At 45.4% G+C, this 17,816-nt stretch overlaps 1 protein-coding gene across 2 annotated transcripts in view; it reads right to left on the reverse strand.

Moving 5' to 3' along the window:
- Positions 1–462: 462 nt before the first annotated feature.
- Positions 463–17,816, reverse strand: part of VEZT (vezatin, adherens junctions transmembrane protein) — an 85,947-nt gene continuing 68,593 nt past the window's right edge. For both annotated transcript variants that reach the window (XM_029601597.1, XM_029601596.1), the window contains exons 10-12: positions 15,012–15,112; positions 10,455–10,665; positions 463–1,894 (exon numbers count right to left, since the gene is read on the reverse strand). In XM_029601597.1, coding sequence (XP_029457457.1) covers positions 1,362–1,894; positions 10,455–10,665; positions 15,012–15,112 — 845 coding nt within the window. In that variant the 3' untranslated portion in view covers positions 463–1,361. The remainder of the gene's footprint in view (positions 1,895–10,454; positions 10,666–15,011; positions 15,113–17,816) is intronic.

Consider the following 17,816-nt stretch of genomic DNA (forward strand, 5'->3'; position numbering starts at 1 on the left):
TCGGAACCACCTTTTTGTTGCTGAAAATGAAATCTGTGCACCTTTTAGCAGTGAACATTTGCTAGAGATCACGAGCATTTCTTCAGCCTTTATTTCAGCACTGAAAAACGCAGAACACCATAAAGCTGTGTTATTCATGGCTGAGCATCTTTCAGAGACTGAAACAAGAGACTGAAGAAAATTGGTAACAAGAGCCGTACGGTTCTGCATCTTTTTTGGTAGTGAAGAGAGAAAGATGGAAGAAAATGTTTAGTAACTTGTCTTTATTTTTCATGAGCTCTCTCTCGAGGAGGTCAACTGGGGGGACTTCCCACCCCCACGAGCTCCAAAGAGAAACCCCCCTTCCCCCTCGGTCCCCGATGCGGTCAAGAACTGGTAATGTGGCCCCAACACACACCCCTGCCCCAAGGAGGTCATGGGGGAGAGTCTATTGGATCTAAGAAAAAGTAAATGAAACCAAACTGGAAGTATACGTGTTTAATTGTTTAGCTAATTTTTATACAGAAAATAATACTGGGGAGTGGCTGAGGAACTTTTACAAACGGGGAAAGAGGCTGGGGCACCCACTTCAAAAGTTAGCAGAATAATAATGGACACATCGCCCCGGCCAGCGAGGAGGACCTTTTCTCACCTATTCTAGACTGCGTCCTTTTCTGTTTAATGGCAGAACACAAGCAAACAAGCGCTACAAGCCACTGGGCGGAGGGAAAAAAACAAACAAACAACGAGTTTGCAAAGGTGGCCTGCGACCTTGGGAGGAACAGCAGCCCTGCCCCCCCCCCCCCCCCCAAGACTGAAGCGCTGTCAACGGTCTTTCAGATTTTTATTGAAAACCTACAGTTTTGACTCAGCAGCGGATATAATGTCACAAACGACCAAGATCATTAACCTACAGGCACTATGGGCACCAAAGGTCAAGTAAATGTGACACTTGTTGGAAATGTGACACTTTTTACGTTTTGTTTTTTTTTTTTACACAGCATTATGGTTATAATTAACACCTGGTTACCATGACAATCAATAAAAAATAAAAAGAAGAAACAGGTATTTGAAAAACACAAGACCCTGTAATTTAAAACAGAACCACAAATAAATAAACAACATAAAGCACTAAAACAAACCGCAAGAAGCCTCGGAGGTCTGGAGAGGAGAAAAATCGGAGGAGATTCCGTTCTGTACAACCTCGTAATCTCTCGAGCTCTCCTGTATAATTATCAGGTGAAACAGGAAGGGGCCCCCCCCGGTGAAGAAAGCAGCACATGCTGTACAGGAACCGGTTTTAAATGCCCCCCCCCGGCGTCTCCGCTCGCACCTCAGTCTCCACGGCTTTCCCCCGTCACCCCTCGCAGGTGCGCAGCCGTTTATCGGCCTTCGTCTTCCCCGCGGCCGTCTTCGCTCCCGTCCGCCTCCGCATGGTTTTCATTACCTCGCGTCTGCTCCTCCTCCTCGGAATCCCCAAACGTCTGTTCCTGCATGGAAGCGAAGGAGAAGGATCTCGCGGCGACCTCTGCGGCCAGCCCAGAGGTGAAGCTGAAGTCTGGGGAGAGGCGGAGCCGCGCCAGCCGATCTTTCACGGAGGACTGCAACGCCCCTCCGAGCACAGCCTCGGTCCCCTCTCCACCCGCTCGCTCAGAGTCCTCCCCACTCTCGCGCCGGTAACACGGGCGCACCTCGTCCCTCGGACAGGCCTCAGCGGGGGCGGAAGCATCCGCGCTGCCGGCTCTCACAGGGTCCTCGGATCTACATTCAGTCCCAAGTCTCTCAAGGGCTGCGACTTGGTTTTTCTCGTGGACGGCCTCGTGAGCTTTAGCAGGTTCTGTGCTTTCTGCACTATTATTTGGAAGTGGCTCTGGGCTGCCTTCAGTTTCCACAGGAGACAATGGCTTCATCACAGCTACAAAAAAAAAAAAAAAAGAGAAAAGAAACGAGAGAAAAAAAGGTTAAAGCGCCAGCTGGGCCCAATTCTACCATTTAACAGTGTTGAGATTCCATGAGGGTTTTCAGTATCTGACAGCTGCAATTCACATCAGCACCAAAGTTCACAGAAGAGAAATTTGCATTTTATTGACAAAGCTGCAAACTTTAAATATTTATTCCGTACATCTGATGCACCTTTTAATAAGTATACTGGACTGCAAAGTCCAGCAGAAGACACACTGGCTCTAGACATTACAGCCGATCTAGCACGGGACCATGTGACATTCTCTAGAACCTGTGGAGGAACTAGAGTCTCTCAAAAGCTGTGGTACATGCAGAGGAGTCCTCTTGATGAACATTCATCATAGCTTGACACCCCCCCCCCCCCCCCCATCCAATCTGGAACTTTTGGACAATGGATATCTGATGACGGGTAAGAAAAAGCAAGTTTGCTTACCGTAAACGATGTTTCCGTAGATAGCAGGATGAATTAGCCATGCTGTCATGGGATCTGTCAATCAGGCCCGGGAGGCGGAGCTTGTCAAAGCAGAGAACAGAGCTTTGCTCTCTGCGGCTGCGCGTATGTTCCCGCGCAGGAAAGTAACGGACTCTCCTCAGTCTGTAATTAAGCTGTAGTGTAGTCGAAGACTAGGTGACTGCCAGGGAGGAGGGTGGGTCAGCATGGCTAATTCATCCTGCTATCTACGGAAACATCGTTTACGGTAAGCAAACTTGCTTTTTCCCGTCGATAGCAGGGCTGAATTAGCCATGCTGTCATGGGAGTCCAAAGCTCCCGATCACGTCATATATGACATATGTGGTTGACGTGATCATTGACAGTGTGGCAGTCACTGTGGACAGGAGGATAGAGAGTGCAGTATTGCTTGCCCTATCTTCGCATCCGTGGTTGCTTGCTGGTCAAGGCAGTAATGAGATGTGAAGGTATGCAGTGATGACCATGTAGCTGCCTTACAAATGTCAATGGGTTGCACATTCTTCAGGTGTGCTAAGGATGTTGCTACTGCTCTGACTTGGTGAGCTTTAGGAGTAGATTGTAAATGTAAATTCTGCTTGTCATAGCAGAATTTGATGCATTGCGCTATCCAACTGGAGATGGTGCGTTTGGCTACTGGCTGTCCAGGAGCCTTCGGGTCGTAGGAAACAAAGAGTTGAGAAACACGGGAGTCCGAGTTCGTCCTTTCTTTGTAGTGTGTTAAAGCTCTTTTACAATCCAATGTGTGCAGTAGCTTTTCCCTATCGTTTGCATGAGGTTTAGGGAAAAATATTGGTAATTCCATTGACTGATTGAGATGGAATGGGGTAACTACCTTTGGTAGGAAGGATGGGTGAGTTCGTAGAACTACCTTTTGTTGATGAAATTGTAAGTATGGAGGATAGTGGACCAAAGCTTGTAACTCACTAACTCTTCGTGCTGATGTTACTGCAACCAGGAATACCACCTTCCAAGTGAGGTATTTCATGTGTACTGAGTCCATAGGTTCAAATGGAGAAAGCATGAGCTGTTCCAGAACTATGTTGAGGTTCCAAGGGACTGGAGGTTTGGATACCGGAGGACGAATGTGTGTTAACCCCTTTATGAAACGAGTCAATAATGGGTGATTGGATATAGGAATGTCATTGATTGGTCTATGATAGGCGCCTATGGCGCTGAGATGAACTCTGATGGATGATGTTGCTAGTCCAACTACATATAGAGAATGAAGATAATCAATGAGCAATTCCGGGGAGCAGTCCAATGGCGGTACACCTTTGGAAGTGCACCAGGTAGAGTAGCGTTTCCATTTATAGCTATAATTTTTCCTGGTTGAGAATTTTCTTGATTGTAACAAGATGAATTGTGCTGAAGTGGAAACTCCTTGTTCTGTCAGGAGGAGCCTCTCAATCTCCAAGCTGTTAAGTGTAGAGATGAGTGTAGCGGGTGTAGAAGTGTTCCTTGATCTTGGCTGAGAAGATCTTGACGATTCGGTAATAGAATTGGATCCTTGATGGATAGTCGAAGTAGGAAACTGTACCATGGTTGCCTCGGCCATGCTGGGGCTATGAGTATCAGTTGAGCTTTGTCCGCTATGCACTTCTGAATTGTTCTTGTTATGAGAGGTATGGGAGGAAAGGCATACAGAAGGCCTGTCGTCCACGGAATGAGGAAGGCATCTTGAGCAATCCTGAATTGGCTTGGCCTTATCGAGCAGAATTGGGAAACTTGAGAATTGATCTCTGTTGCAAAGAGATCTATGGAAGGTGTCCCCCACTGTAGAAATATGTCCTGGACTACTTCTGAGTTGAGTGTCCATTCGTGGGGATGAAAGATGCGGCTTAGCCTGTCCGCTCTTGTGTTTGCAACTCCTGGTAGGTAAGTTGCTTGTAGGTGTATGCAATTTTTGTGAGCATGTTCGAAGATTGTCAGGGTCTCTTTGCAGAGGGGCCATGAACCGGACCCTCCTTGTTTGTTGATGTAAAACATCGCTACTTGGTTGTCTGTGTAGATCATGACCCTGCGTCCCTTCAGGTGGTCTTGGAAGACTCGCAATGCATTGCGAATCGCTCTGAGTTCCAGTAGATTTATTTGTAGATTCTGTTCTGAGAATGTCCATAACCCTTGGGTTTCGTAAGTCTCGAGGTGTGCACCCCATCCCTTGCGAGATGCATCTGTGGTTAGGACTGCATTGTGAGGAGGGGGGCTGAACAGTGCTCCCTTGGACATGGTGGAGTCTAGGAGCCACCATGCTATATCTTTTTTCATTTCTGCAGTCAGCAATACTTTTTGCGTCAATGGTTGTGAATGCTGTTTCCACTGTCGTTTCAGACCCCATTGTAGGCGTCTCATGTGTAGCCTGGTGTTGGGCACCATGAAATTCGCCGCTGCCATGTGGCCCAAAATTACCAGGACTTGTCTTGCTGACGGCCTCTGAGTATGTTTCAAGTTGTGCAGAAGTTGACGGAAATGTGATATTCTGTCGTCTGGGAGGTATGCCCTGTTGCACGTAGTGTCCAGGCATGCGCCTATGAACTGTAACTGCTGTGTTGGTTGTAGATGTGATTTCTGAAAATTTATCACCAACCCTAGTTGTTGTAAGCAAAGTATCACACGATTGAGGTGATCTTGTAAGATATTCGGAGTTGAGGCTATTATTAGCCAATCGTCCAGGTATGGAAAGATGGTTATACCTTGTTTCCTGAGATGAGCCACCACCACTATCATGCATTTGGTGAAAACTCTGGGTGCAGCCGATAGTCCAAAGGGAAGAACTTTGTACTGGTAGTGTTGATGTCTGTAGCGAAAGCACAGGTAACGCCACGAGGATGGATGGATTGGAATGTGCGTGTAAGCATCCTTCAGATCGATGGAGCACATCCAATCGTTGGTTTGAATGAGAGGAAGAATTGACTTCAACGATACCATTTTGAATTTCTCCTTGGTGAGAAATTTGTTCAACTCCCTTAGGTCTAGTATGGGGCGAAGGCCTCCAGACTTCTTGGGTATGAGGAAGTACGGGGAATAAAATGCTGCTAGTTTGGGGTGTGGTTGGATTTGTCGAATTGCTTGTTGTTTGCAAAGTAAAGCAATTTCCTCCCCCAGTTGTGGATGGGAATTGTAAATCTTGAGTGTGGAAAGATGAGGCAAGATGGGTTTTGTTACAAATTGGAGTTGGTAGCCTTGACGTACTATCTCCAGTACCCATTGATCTGATGTTATTGTTTCCCAGACTTTCAGGCAAACACAAATTCTGCCTGGAGGAGCTTGATGTTGTGGTGGCGGCTGAATAACTAAAAAGATGAGGTTGGCTTTGCAGCAGTAGTCTGCTGTTGTGCCTGTTGCCTTTGGTTACGTGGTTTACCTCTTCGTTGATTTGAGGTATTGTTTTGTGGAGCAGGACGTTGGTAGGCAGGGTATGGCTGCGTACGAAAAGATTGATACGATCTATAGGGTCTTCTGCCATATGATTGTCTACGGGTAGACCCCACATAACGACGTGTAGTCGAGTAAATAGGATTTGATGTTAGAGATTGTACTGCTAGAGCTTCCTCTTTTAATTTACTTACTGCGTCCTGGAACTTTTCTCCAAACAAATTATCTCCCGTGCATGGGAGGTTCGTTAGTTTTACATGCAAGTCATCTCTTATGGAACTTGAACGTAACCATGCTAGTCTGCGGGCTGCAATAGCTGCAGCAGACGCTCTGGATGACGTTTCATGTGCTTCATAGATTGATCTCAATAGATGTCGAGAACATTCTTCCATATCATGAAGAGGCTGAGGTATTTGTTCCGCTACTGAGGAATGTATACCTTTCATAGCTTGCATACACTCATACAGATATTGCACCATGTAGAACTGATGTTGCATAATTCTTGCCGTTAACATTGAATTATGGTATATTTTCCTACCAAATTCATCCAAATATTTATTGTCTTTCCCTGGGGGAAAAGCAGTGTGCAATTTTGTTTTCTTGAACCTTTGCAACGCCGACTCTACTACGACTGATGCGTGAGGCAATTGTGGTAGAGTGTATAGTGATGCTTTCTTCATACGAAATTTAATGTCTGTTTTCTTGGAAACAGCTGCAGTTGTATAAGGCGTTTCCCAGGATTTTTGTAATACGGAGTGCAGGATTTCTTGTGGTGGAAGAGATGTTGGTTCCACCTGAGTATCAAATATCTTTAGAAGCCCAAGAGTTTCTGCTCTAGGGTCTGCTTCTTTTTGGACCTCTAAATGTAGAATTGTACCCATTTTTTCTATGAATTTTGGGTATGTAAGGTCTTCAGGAGGAGAATGTGGCTCCTGTAGTTGGTCCTGTGTGTCTGACAGACATCCCACCGATGATGATGGGGATGTTTGTATTGAAGGAGAATCAAAATATGTATCCTGTAGATGAGTAGGTGAAGTTGGTTGGTTTTTCCTGGGAGACGTCGGTGGTTCTGCCGACTGCTCTACATTTGACTGTGCTTTATGTTTTGTAGCACTGTCCTGAGAAGTATTAGTCATTTTAAATGATGATTGAAGCGTCTCGTAAAATCCTTCTAGAGACTGCGACAATTGAAAAAATGCTTCTCTTGCATGAGAGGGCATTATCATACGATTGTCTTGTTGTTTTGGAATAATTGTTGGAGGTGACGTTGTAGGAACCTCCCTATCTCTCCGTGTCGTTTTGTCTGGAGTAGTTTTAAAAACTTCTGAATCTGAAGAAGTGGTAGAGGAAATAATTTGTACCGGTTTTCTTAATGAGCCGGTAGTCGACGGAACTTTATGAGATGATTTAGAAGTCGAAGGACTCATCTCCCATGTCGCACTCCTCTTTTTTAATCTTTTAGAATGGGAGTGATATGAGTACTTATGATAGTCTTCAGATGAAGAGTCCGTATCTGTAACTTCCGCCTCGGAAGAAGAGGTATGTGAAGTATATCGTTTTCGCTTCAACTTTCTCTTTAATTTTTGAGGCGAGTAATTTTGGTCTCTACGCCCAGATCTTGATATATGCTCCGAATTAGATTTATGCGTGGATATGTTTTTATCCGCAGATGTATAGGTATGCGGAGATATGCGCGTATGCGCGACTGTAGACTCATGCGCACTTGAATGTCTGTGCGCGGAAGTAGAATTGTGCGCGGTTGTAGTTTTATGCGCATGTTTCTTTGATTCCAAGCGCACAGGGTTTTTCGGCGCCGTGCGCATAAGTTTCTTTGTATTCGGCGCCATGCGCTCAAATGTTTTCGGCGCCGTGCGTGCAGGTGTTCCCGGCGCCATGCGCGTAAGTGTTTCCGGCGCCATGCGCTCAAATGTCTTCGGCGCCGTGCGCACAGGTGTTTCTGGCGCCGTGCGCATGACTAGTCGGCGCGGTAGTTTCTTCTGCGCCATGCGCGCCGGAACCGCTAAGTTGTGCGCAGACGCTGACTTTGGCGCCGGTATATGCGCATTTGGCGCCATAGGCGCAGAAGTCTTCGGCGCGGAGGATTCCTCCTCCAATGAGGTACGTTGCGGCTCTACAGGCACTGGGGATTTATGAGAACCCATTGGCCTTTGATTTTTTGCTTTCCTCTTACCTCCTATAGTGGAGGACTTAGGATTAAACGGTAAAGATTTCTTTCTTGACGGAGCCGATGAAGTGAACGGGCCAGGCGAAGAATGAGCCTCTGACGGATCGCGGGAGGCAAAAATTTCCTGAAGCCTATAGGCCCTCTGTTTTAATGCCCGTGGTGACATTTTTGAGCAAAACTCACAATTTTCTGTTCGGTGATGCGGCCCGAGACACTGATAACAGCGATCATGTCCATCCGTTACCGACATCCGTTTTCCACAGGCACAGGGTTTAAACCCGGGTTTAGACATTTTATTTCTGTTTTTAAACTGAGGAGAATAACAGCTCCGCGTGCGTTCCCGCTCGCGGAAAAAACAGACTGAGGAGAGTCCGTTACTTTCCTGCGCGGGAACATACGCGCAGCCGCAGAGAGCAAAGCTCTGTTCTCTGCTTTGACAAGCTCCGCCTCCCGGGCCTGATTGACAGATCCCATGACAGCATGGCTAATTCAGCCCTGCTATCGACGGGAAAACAGAATGCGTTGCATTAGGCCAATACCCAGGTAATGTACAACAGAGCACAACCTAAGGGGAAGAATACAAAAGATACAACACAAGAAGTTACCAGCAAGAGTCATCGCCAAGAAGGAAAGAAGAGGTCCATAGGGACCCTGAAGCAACCACCAATGATTTGCACTGGTTGCTGGAATTACCAAACACTGAATAAAGCTGGATATCACTCCAGTACACCGGAGTCTCTTCATATAGGACGTATAAAGAGGATGCATTTTCAGTGCAAATTTACAAGTGAAAGGTTGCATGCAATGCAGTGCAGTGAAGGCCAACACAATTTTAGGGAGCAGAAGTACAAAACAAACCTGGCCTTTTCTCAGAAGCCCTAGCAGAAGCCTGTATCAGGCTGGGAGGCAAATGTACTCCTGCTGCTTGCTATACAAACGGAAGGGGCAAGGTGCTTATTGGCTTCTCTTGGACAGGGAAAACGGGCATGGCAGTGCATTACCAGAATATTACCCAAAAGCGATAGTGGCTTAACGACAAATGCATGAGGGATGAAGGAACTAGCAGTACACCAATGGGATAAGTTGGCAGGAAGGGTTTCATTTTTTGCTGCCTCTGGCGGCTCACTTGGCATGGAAGGACGCATCACGTCTTCATCAAGGAGCAGCAGGGAGAAACAAGCACAAAACACGTTTAAGGAGTTCCTTAAACGCGCTCCGTGCAGAACTCCACACTCGTCACCGATACATGCAACATATCCATCTCGGGTTCATGCAAAGCACAGAAGAGCTTCCTGCCCTGCGTGTATAACCAGGTAAGGACATTCAAGAATTAAAACCTCTCCTCTCCCGTTCGATGGATGTTCTTTTTCACATATGAAATCTGTAATCACATCTTAAAGAATCAGACACTGAAAACTGCACTTGAATATCACATTAGTGTTATTTTTTTTTCAGTGCATCCAATATTTCATGTAGCTTAGAATATACCACCAGCGATTCAAATTAAGTCCAAACCTAGAAAAAGAAAACCAAAAGGTGCAGAAGTAGAGAAAGCAGCTGGCTCTTGCAAACGGTGCATCGCTCGTGGTGCTGCAGGTGGGGCTCCAACATTTAGAGCAGAATCCAGCGCCAAAAACTTTATGGCGAACAAAAATAAATTCCCCCCCCCCCCCCCATCACAGCGATTCTCAACTTAGTCCTGCAGACATCTCACCAGCTGCTTATCAGGACAGCTACAATCGCGTTAACAGCCGAACTTTAACTGTTTTAACAATCATACATGTTTTATTTTGTTTTTTAAATCGACTTATGTCAATTGTATTCTGTATGATACTGTATTGAATGGTGGTAATTAAATTACTAACAATCATAAGACAGATTTGCATGCACTGGATGAGCCACACGGTCTTTATCAGTCATTATGTTCTGTTGTCTTCAGGCTATGCAGTTCTAACTCGTGCATATTCATTGCGGATATCCTGAAACCCAGATGGTTAGGTCTGCCTCTAGGGCTGGCTTAGGAAGCACTGGTCAGAGTCCTCTCGCAGACACATGTTACTGTATTATGCCCCAGAGGGCTGGGATTCAAACAGGCCTCCTACCCCTCCCGAAGAAGCCTATGCCCAGATGCTGCTGCAGACCAGCGAAAAGAAAAATCACGTTCGCTGGAGGAGCCACATTGGAATTTCTTCCCCCCTCCTCCCCCATAAACGCCAAAAAGTATTTTGCAAATGGAGGAGTATTTGCTATTGCTGCTACCTTATCCAGATACTGAGCAGGATCACCCAAGGCACTGTCCACAGCACAGTTCATAAAACTGGTTTAGGAGGACTGAAGTAAGACACCAGCCACTGACTGCTCTGAGGTGAACAAGTCTTAAAAGCTCTCAGCATGTACACTGCTTTCCAGAGTTGGACTGGCCAAGTTAATTAAAGCAGATTCTAATAAGCATGGGCAGGGTGATGCGTGCACGCGAGTGCTTACCGTGCTCACTGAAGAGCAGCTGCTTCCACTTCTGCCGCTCTTCTTCAGAGGCTTTGAAGCCCAGCACAGACTTCAGTTCCTGCAGCACTCTCTTGGACTCCTCCTGATCTCGCCTCTGCTTCTCCTTGTCCTCTTGCGACCAGCAACAGTAGAGCTCATCTCCTCTGTGCTCCTGCCCAAGATCTGGGCCTTCCACACAGGCTTCCAGTTCCTGAAAAGCAAAACCAAAACGAGCTTGCACATTCTCAGTTCAATGGCGCCGGAGGCCCAATTTAAATTGCGTCCCGAAGGGCTGCTGAGAAAAGGAATGCAGGGCCCACTTCAGTAAAACCCGGCTAGCAAAAAAAAAAAAAAAAAAAAAATTAAAATAGAGGGCTAATCACAGGATGGGCTCAAGTATAAGGTACTCATGCATGTGTATCTGCTTAACTCCGGAGAAGGATGCATTTCTGGAGCCCAAACATCAAACAGAATTATTTAAAATACTGAATGGATTTTTTTTTTTTTTTTTTAGGTCTTTTTTTTTTTTTAAATCTCCCCCCTTTTCCTAGATCAGCGTTTCCCAACCCTCTCCTGGAGGCACACCTTTTCAGGATTGCCACAATGAACCCATACCAGATAGATTTGCATGCCTTGGGTCTCCCACTGTCTGCAACTCTCTCCTATGCATATCTGTTGTGGATATCCTGAAAACCCGACCGGCAAGGTGTCCCTCCAGGAAAAGGGTTGGGAAATGCCGTCTTTAAATCCTTTAAAGCTTTTGGACTTTTAGTTCCTGAACGAGTGTAGTGAAAACCTCCTCCCTCCTACACCACTGCCCCGATTTAAAAACAAACCCAGAAGGTTCTCACCACTGCTGGTCTCTGAGGGTTTATAACACCTTGTGTACAGTGCACCACACAGCACAAAGCACATTTTGAAGGACTCCACAAACATTTTCATATCTTCTAATCAACTTATCAAACAAACAGTTTGGGATGCCCAGTTGGGAGGGAGTTTTATAAAGCCATGGTCTGTCTGCTCCTTGGGCAGGGGTCACCACCCCTGGGTGGGGGGGATGAGAGCATAAACACGGAAGCCTCCTGGCTGGGGTGCCATGATCTGTGGTACCTCACCCAGGACCGCTGCTGTCATAGCGGGGCTAGATAAGAAGGGGTTTAAAAACGGGCGGGCAACCCCAGGCATCTGCAAATGAAGGCGCGCACAGCACCGCTGGAGCTGACTCTGATTAAGCTGAAAGTACAAAAAACGGGCAGGAGAAAGCTGCTCGGTTCAAAAACAAGCAAAAAAAAAAAAAAAAAGACTCATTAAGTTGTCCCTATGTTCATGAAATCATCTGGTCACTGTTAAAACCATGTATATTTTGTAACCTAGAAACGTATAGAAAAACATCCAAGATCGTTGCTTGGGTACACGGTGGAGTTCTAGTTCTCCCCTCTGAGATAGGGAACTCTCTGATCTCGGTGCTCCCCACTCCTGGAGGTGTCTCCGATCAGACGGTGAAGAGCAGCCAAAGCAGAGCGAAAAGAACTAGGGGATTTTCCCAGCACGCATGCAGCTTCAGTCATTCTCTGACATCTGTTTAAACTAAGGTCTTCTTTTAATCTGCAGCCCAGATTCCAGTTGTTTCTTTTTAACATGTACTTTTTTCAGGAGGAAAAATAAAAGGTACATGTGCAGGACTACCCGAGGCAGGGAAGGTTAAGCAGGGCATACTTTGGTTTTAGCTGCTGTCCAGCAACAACTCTGAATCCAGAGATTGGAAACCATTCCAATTTCCAATCACATACAGTTCACAAAGTCTTCTGACCTTTGTGAAGTTCTGTTCCTGTAAAAACCTGTCTCAGCATTCAAAATTATGAATGAAATACTGTACAAACATGCAGACTGAGGTCATACATTCGTCTCTTCCCAAGATTTGAAAGGGCTGGAATGCAACGATGTAGAAGTGAAAACAGTACACACAGCTGTAACACCAGAAACAAAGCGGATGAGTCAAGGGAATAACCCAACTCAAAAAGAGCTGGCAGTAGGAGTCACAAGCCAGCTACCAGAAAGAGAATGCCAAGCATTGCCCCAGCTTTAGTCTGAAGTTACCATTCTCCACTTATTAGGAGCCAGCCATACTCAGAGCAGCTCGTGCTCGTGTTTTCTTTGTATATTTATTGCTCTGGGTTAAGAGCAATAGTGGCCCAGTATGTTTGCAGCTGTTCTACGAAATGCACTCTTATAACGTGCTCTCCAGGACACCCTAAGCTGCTCGATTCCCGTTGTACAGCTTGCAGGGACAATGACTCCTTCTGGTCACAGTGGGACCTAGCATAGTTTGGATTCCTTCCATGCTTGTGGCAGAGCTCCTCACTAAGGAGAACCCTGTCCCCTCCCCAAATAGACCTCTGATGCCCTTGGCAAGGAGACATATTATAGACTCAAACAGAAAATGACAATGTTTGGTTTTTCTAGGCTAAAAGACAACTTGTAATCTATAAAATGTTATTTCATTTACAGATCCAAGGTAAGGCAAAATCAATTAAGAAAACAGTATAGTGCACAGATTCAAATTTAGCCACATTGGCACACTTTCCAGCAAATGCTCATAACTATTTAATGCAAACCTAACATCCTCAGGATTCTAGAGACGTGATGTTAAAACTTCTGAAATCTATTTGTAATCACATCCTGATACGTATATCCTGGCGAGCAGCTATCTTAGCCTCTCCTCTAGTTAGTCACTTCCTGCATGCTTCCCTGAATCACGTCTCCAGGCCGGGCAAAAGCTCATAAGAGCGGTGGGGATTGCAGGGTGGATCCAGGAGCTGTTCACAGGGAGTTTTAGTGAGGCTCAGCTGCAAACTTTTAAAATCCCACCAGCAACTGCACCTTCCAGCCTGCAGACCTGGAGTTAAGAGTTTCAGTTTACTTTAAGTATTAATAAAAAGTATAAACTTGCACCTTCAAACAGCACACTGATGATCTTCTAAATAAATAAATATAAATAAAACCCTCCTCTCTAAACCATTTATTCATGGAGTGCTGGAGCAACTGTGAAATGAAGAGCTGGATAACAAAGATATCCAACACCTCCTAACTCTGTCAAGAAATCAGGGCATCCTTGTTGTCTGGGCCACGCCATTTGAAACCAGGATTAGGTTGAATCATGTGAAAGTCTGGAACCTCCCAAGCTGTTCCTACAAGTTTCCTCTGCCTGATTCCTGAAACGGTTTGTTGGATGCGTGTCGGTCAGAGAACATTTTCTCCATCACCCCTTTCTTTGAAAGGAATGACAGCAGGTTGAGTGTTTCCATCAGGACAGAGCAGGATTCATCACTTGGAGCATGATGCAAAGACAAAGAACTTTCAAGGGGACCAAGAATTCCATCACAAGATACCAACAACAAGGAAGTCATCAAACCATGTAGAAAGCTGCACGGTCAAATACAAACCACTGGCACGTATCCTAGAATGCTACATTAGCCTTCCTGTTAATGTGCCATTGGCTAACTATCCTGCCATTCTGGAGTTAGGTCTTTGTACTGGCAGGTGAAGAGGGGGTATATAGTCCTGGGGGAAATTCTGTGCTACTGTGGAGTGCAGAATTTGCGTAGAATTCCCCTCCTGTGCAGCAATTCCATTTTCTGGGCAGGCCCCAGAATGCCATGAGCGGAACAGGCCCAAGAATGCCATAAGCAGAGGCTGTCCTGCTTGTGGCAAAGAAGGAGCAGGCCCTGGTGTGCCACGAGCAGAGCCTGTCCCACTCACGGCAAAGATGAAGCAGGCCCCGGTGAGAATGAGTCTATGTGTAAAGGAGTGTGTGTGCAAGACTGCGAGCCTGGGGGGTGAGAGAGAGAGCATGTATAAGGGGGTATGTGGGTGCCAGAGAGGGAGCCTATGTGAGGGGATTTTGAAGGAGTGTGTATATATGAGAGATTAGGAGCTGGTGTGTGTGAAAAAGGTATTGTGTGTATGTGAGGGTATTTGTTTGTGAGAGAGGGAGCCTGTGCGAGGGTGTGTATATGTGTAAGAAAGAGAGCCAATGTGCGAGGGTGTGTGAGAGAGGGCACCAGTATGAGGGGCTATGTTTGTGCATGTGTGCGTGGGGCAGTACTGAGAGAGGGGTCAGACTCTGGAAGTGGAGATAGAGTGGATGGAGTTGAGCCTAGAGGGGGAGTGCAGAGACAGTGGCAGTTGGGGAGTTTGGGTCTGAGAAGGCAAAGTGAAAGGAGACTGGCTAGTGAAGTAGGGAGAGGGTGGAAAAAACAATCTTGCAGTGAACTTCTAGAGAAATTCTGCTCAAAACATTTAAAATTGTTCATCCTTAAAAATGTAATATAGAAAAAAGTTATTAATTACTTAAAGATTGTCATGTATATAGTGTTATTTTGACCAATATAAAGTAAGCAGAATTTTAAGTTTTGTGCACAGAATTTTACATTTGTGTCCAGAATTTAATTTTTTTTGCACAGAATTCCCCCACGATAGGTATAGGGGCCATGGAATGTCCGTGGCCGCAGTATCCCATAAAAAACCCCCCAAAAAATGCTTTGCAGTGTTTCTTACCTGCTCATCAGGGATTGGATCCTTGTCCTCAATAAGCAAAGCAGGAGGTGACGAAGGCATGCTGGCGCAATGCGAATTCTCACAACATGGTTTAGGCAGGTCTTAGGAAGAAAAAAAATAAAGTGCAGAACAGGAGAAATTAAATTGAAAATTTACCCTGAATTATATTTCAGCATCTGCTACCTAAGCTTCTTCTGCAGGTAAAAATGTGCTTTGCTCATACAAGCAGGGGTAGGGGAGGGCGTCTGAATAGTGTGACGTTCGATGCCACGTACCTTTACCTGCAGATTCTGGAGGTGCTCTCTCGGGAGTGGAGACAAGAACCATGCCACTAGATTTGAATACTCAAACCTACTCGTATAGCTTCTGATGAAAAAATTACAGGTATGGACCGTGGGTGCTGGTAATTCTTCCAGAGGCAATAAATATTCAAAGCAAAAGCCTGGGCAGAGTTTCACTTTACTGGTGCAAAACCCCTGGGTGAAAGTACCCGCAGAGTTTGCACCAACACGGGCAGGTTTGATCATTGCTTCCTTAAAGGGGGGGGGGGGGGTCATTTTCAAAAGGGGTTATGCATGTAAAAAGTAACCATTATTGTAGCAATTTTCAAAATGCTTTTTTAAAAATCAGGCCCTTAATGAACAGATGCAGACACGTTACTTTAATACTCAAAGAGATACAAAAAAAAAAAAAAGTGCCAGGCTGGCATCTACCAAAGAACATGCCTAGCAACGAAGGGGTTGTATTCACAGGACTTTCGGTGCCTGCATCCAGGCTGGCACGTGGCATCCACGGTGCTCCCCTAGGAGCTCGCAAGCAAAAACAAAAAAACCCCCAACCTTTCACAGGCAAGAATCACTTGGTCCACCTGCTTTGCCCTTTCATACCGGCCTACTCTGCTTCTGGTCACCTCCTTCCCTGTCGGAGGCCCATTCACGTTCACCATAAGATTGTTTGAATTCTGACAGCCCTCATGGGACATTCGTTCCAGGCGTGGTGCCACTCCTAAGAGGACAACCACGGTCTGTCCAATTGTACCCCGGATAGGACGAGAAAGGGTTTGCAGTTTTGATGAAACAGGGGGTCCAAGTTATTGATCACTGTAAGATGATATGAGGAAGACAAATGAGTAAAGAACTCTACATAAACTTACTTTGAGACTGTAAATGGTATTTTAATTAAAGTTTAAGCCCTCAAACCTTACCAAGTTGAGGCTGTCTTTAAAACTGGAGAAAACTAAATTTGATTTCTTTTTAAAAGCCACTTCTCAGTACCTGTGACCTCCCACCTCCACATATTCTGAATAGGACTGTATTAGTCTGCAGGGGATATTACTTGTTAGCTCATAAAATGTGTTTACACTGTGACTTTGCGTGTAATGCACATTGTAAAAATAAAAAACAAACAAAAAGCAGACGGTCTGTAGTAAAAGGAAAACAGGCCGCCAAGATCGAACTTGTTTAATTTCTCACAAGAAAGTTGAGATATCCTAGATACAAAAGAAAAAGAATGAACCAAGCACATAAAATAAAATTATATTTAATGGCAAACTGTTTTAGACACGGCAAGTTAAGCTTCCCAAGAAATGTTTGCAATTGAACAACACGGGATCTATTTACCTTTTGGAATCCTGCCCAGTACTTGGGACCTCGATTGGCCACTGTTGGAAACAGGATGTTGTGCTTGATGGACCCTTGGTCTGATCCAGTATGGTAAATCTTATGTAATTAATATGCAGACAACCCTGCTTGCTTACTGGCTGAACAGTCAGTTTTTACTTTAAACTACTCAACTGAGCAGCGTAGGGAAAGGTACTAAGGTGGTGGAGTGGATTAGTCACTGGTTGAGTGACAGTCACAGGAATTCACTCTGATGGAAAGAAAGATGGTTAGTGGAGTGCCTCGGGGATCTGTTCAGGAGCCGACTCTGTTGTAGGTCTTTGTGAACGATATTACGGGGGGTTAGAAAGAAAAAGAAAAGTTTGTCTTTTTGTAGATGACACAAAAGATTTCCAAAGAGTGGATACACCTGAAGGAGCAGACAGAATGAGATGTAATCTGGGAAGGTTTGAGGAGCGCACACATCCTAGGGCGCAATACAAGATGGCGGGATGATGCAAGATACTGATGTGCACTAACTGGGAGAGAGACCTCAGAGTGACTGTGTTTGATGATCTCAAATAGTGACAGTTGGATAAGATGGGGGCCACAAGCAGATGAAGGCGACAGTGCATGGGTTAAGGTATAACCAGGAAAAACTCTTTAGAGGTCATCATCAAGACCTCAGCTAGAGAATATGGTTTTCAGTTCTGGAGGTCATACTACCGAAGGGATATGGACAGGGTCCAAAGAAACGTTAGCAAAGTGGTGCTGGGTCTACAGCAAAAGTTCTATAAAATGAGGCTTAAAGACCTAAATATGCACGACTTAGAGGGAGAGGAGAGAAAGGGGGAGGAAGATATGATAGACACAGTCAAATACCTCAGAAGTATCGGATAATGCATAAGATTACCTGCTTTGGAGGAAAGAATGCTCTAAAACTAGAGGTCATGATACGAGGCTCCAGGAGATAGAATCAAGAACATCAGGGAATATTTCTTCACAGAAAAAAAAAAAGTGTTGGGTGGCAGGGAATGGCCTACTAGTGAAGCTGGGGGAGGAAAAAAAAACAAACCAGTGACAGAATTAAAAAATTATGAAGAACTAAGTGGTTAACAAAAAATCTACTGGGGTTCTGACACTGCACCAGGTAGTAAACTAGGCAGGTTTAGGTGGACCTTACCTTCATCATATTCTTGCTTCTATG

This window comes from Rhinatrema bivittatum, chromosome 4 (assembly GCF_901001135.1).
Source record: "Rhinatrema bivittatum chromosome 4, aRhiBiv1.1, whole genome shotgun sequence".
In the NCBI taxonomy this organism is placed as follows: Eukaryota; Metazoa; Chordata; class Amphibia; order Gymnophiona; family Rhinatrematidae; genus Rhinatrema; species Rhinatrema bivittatum.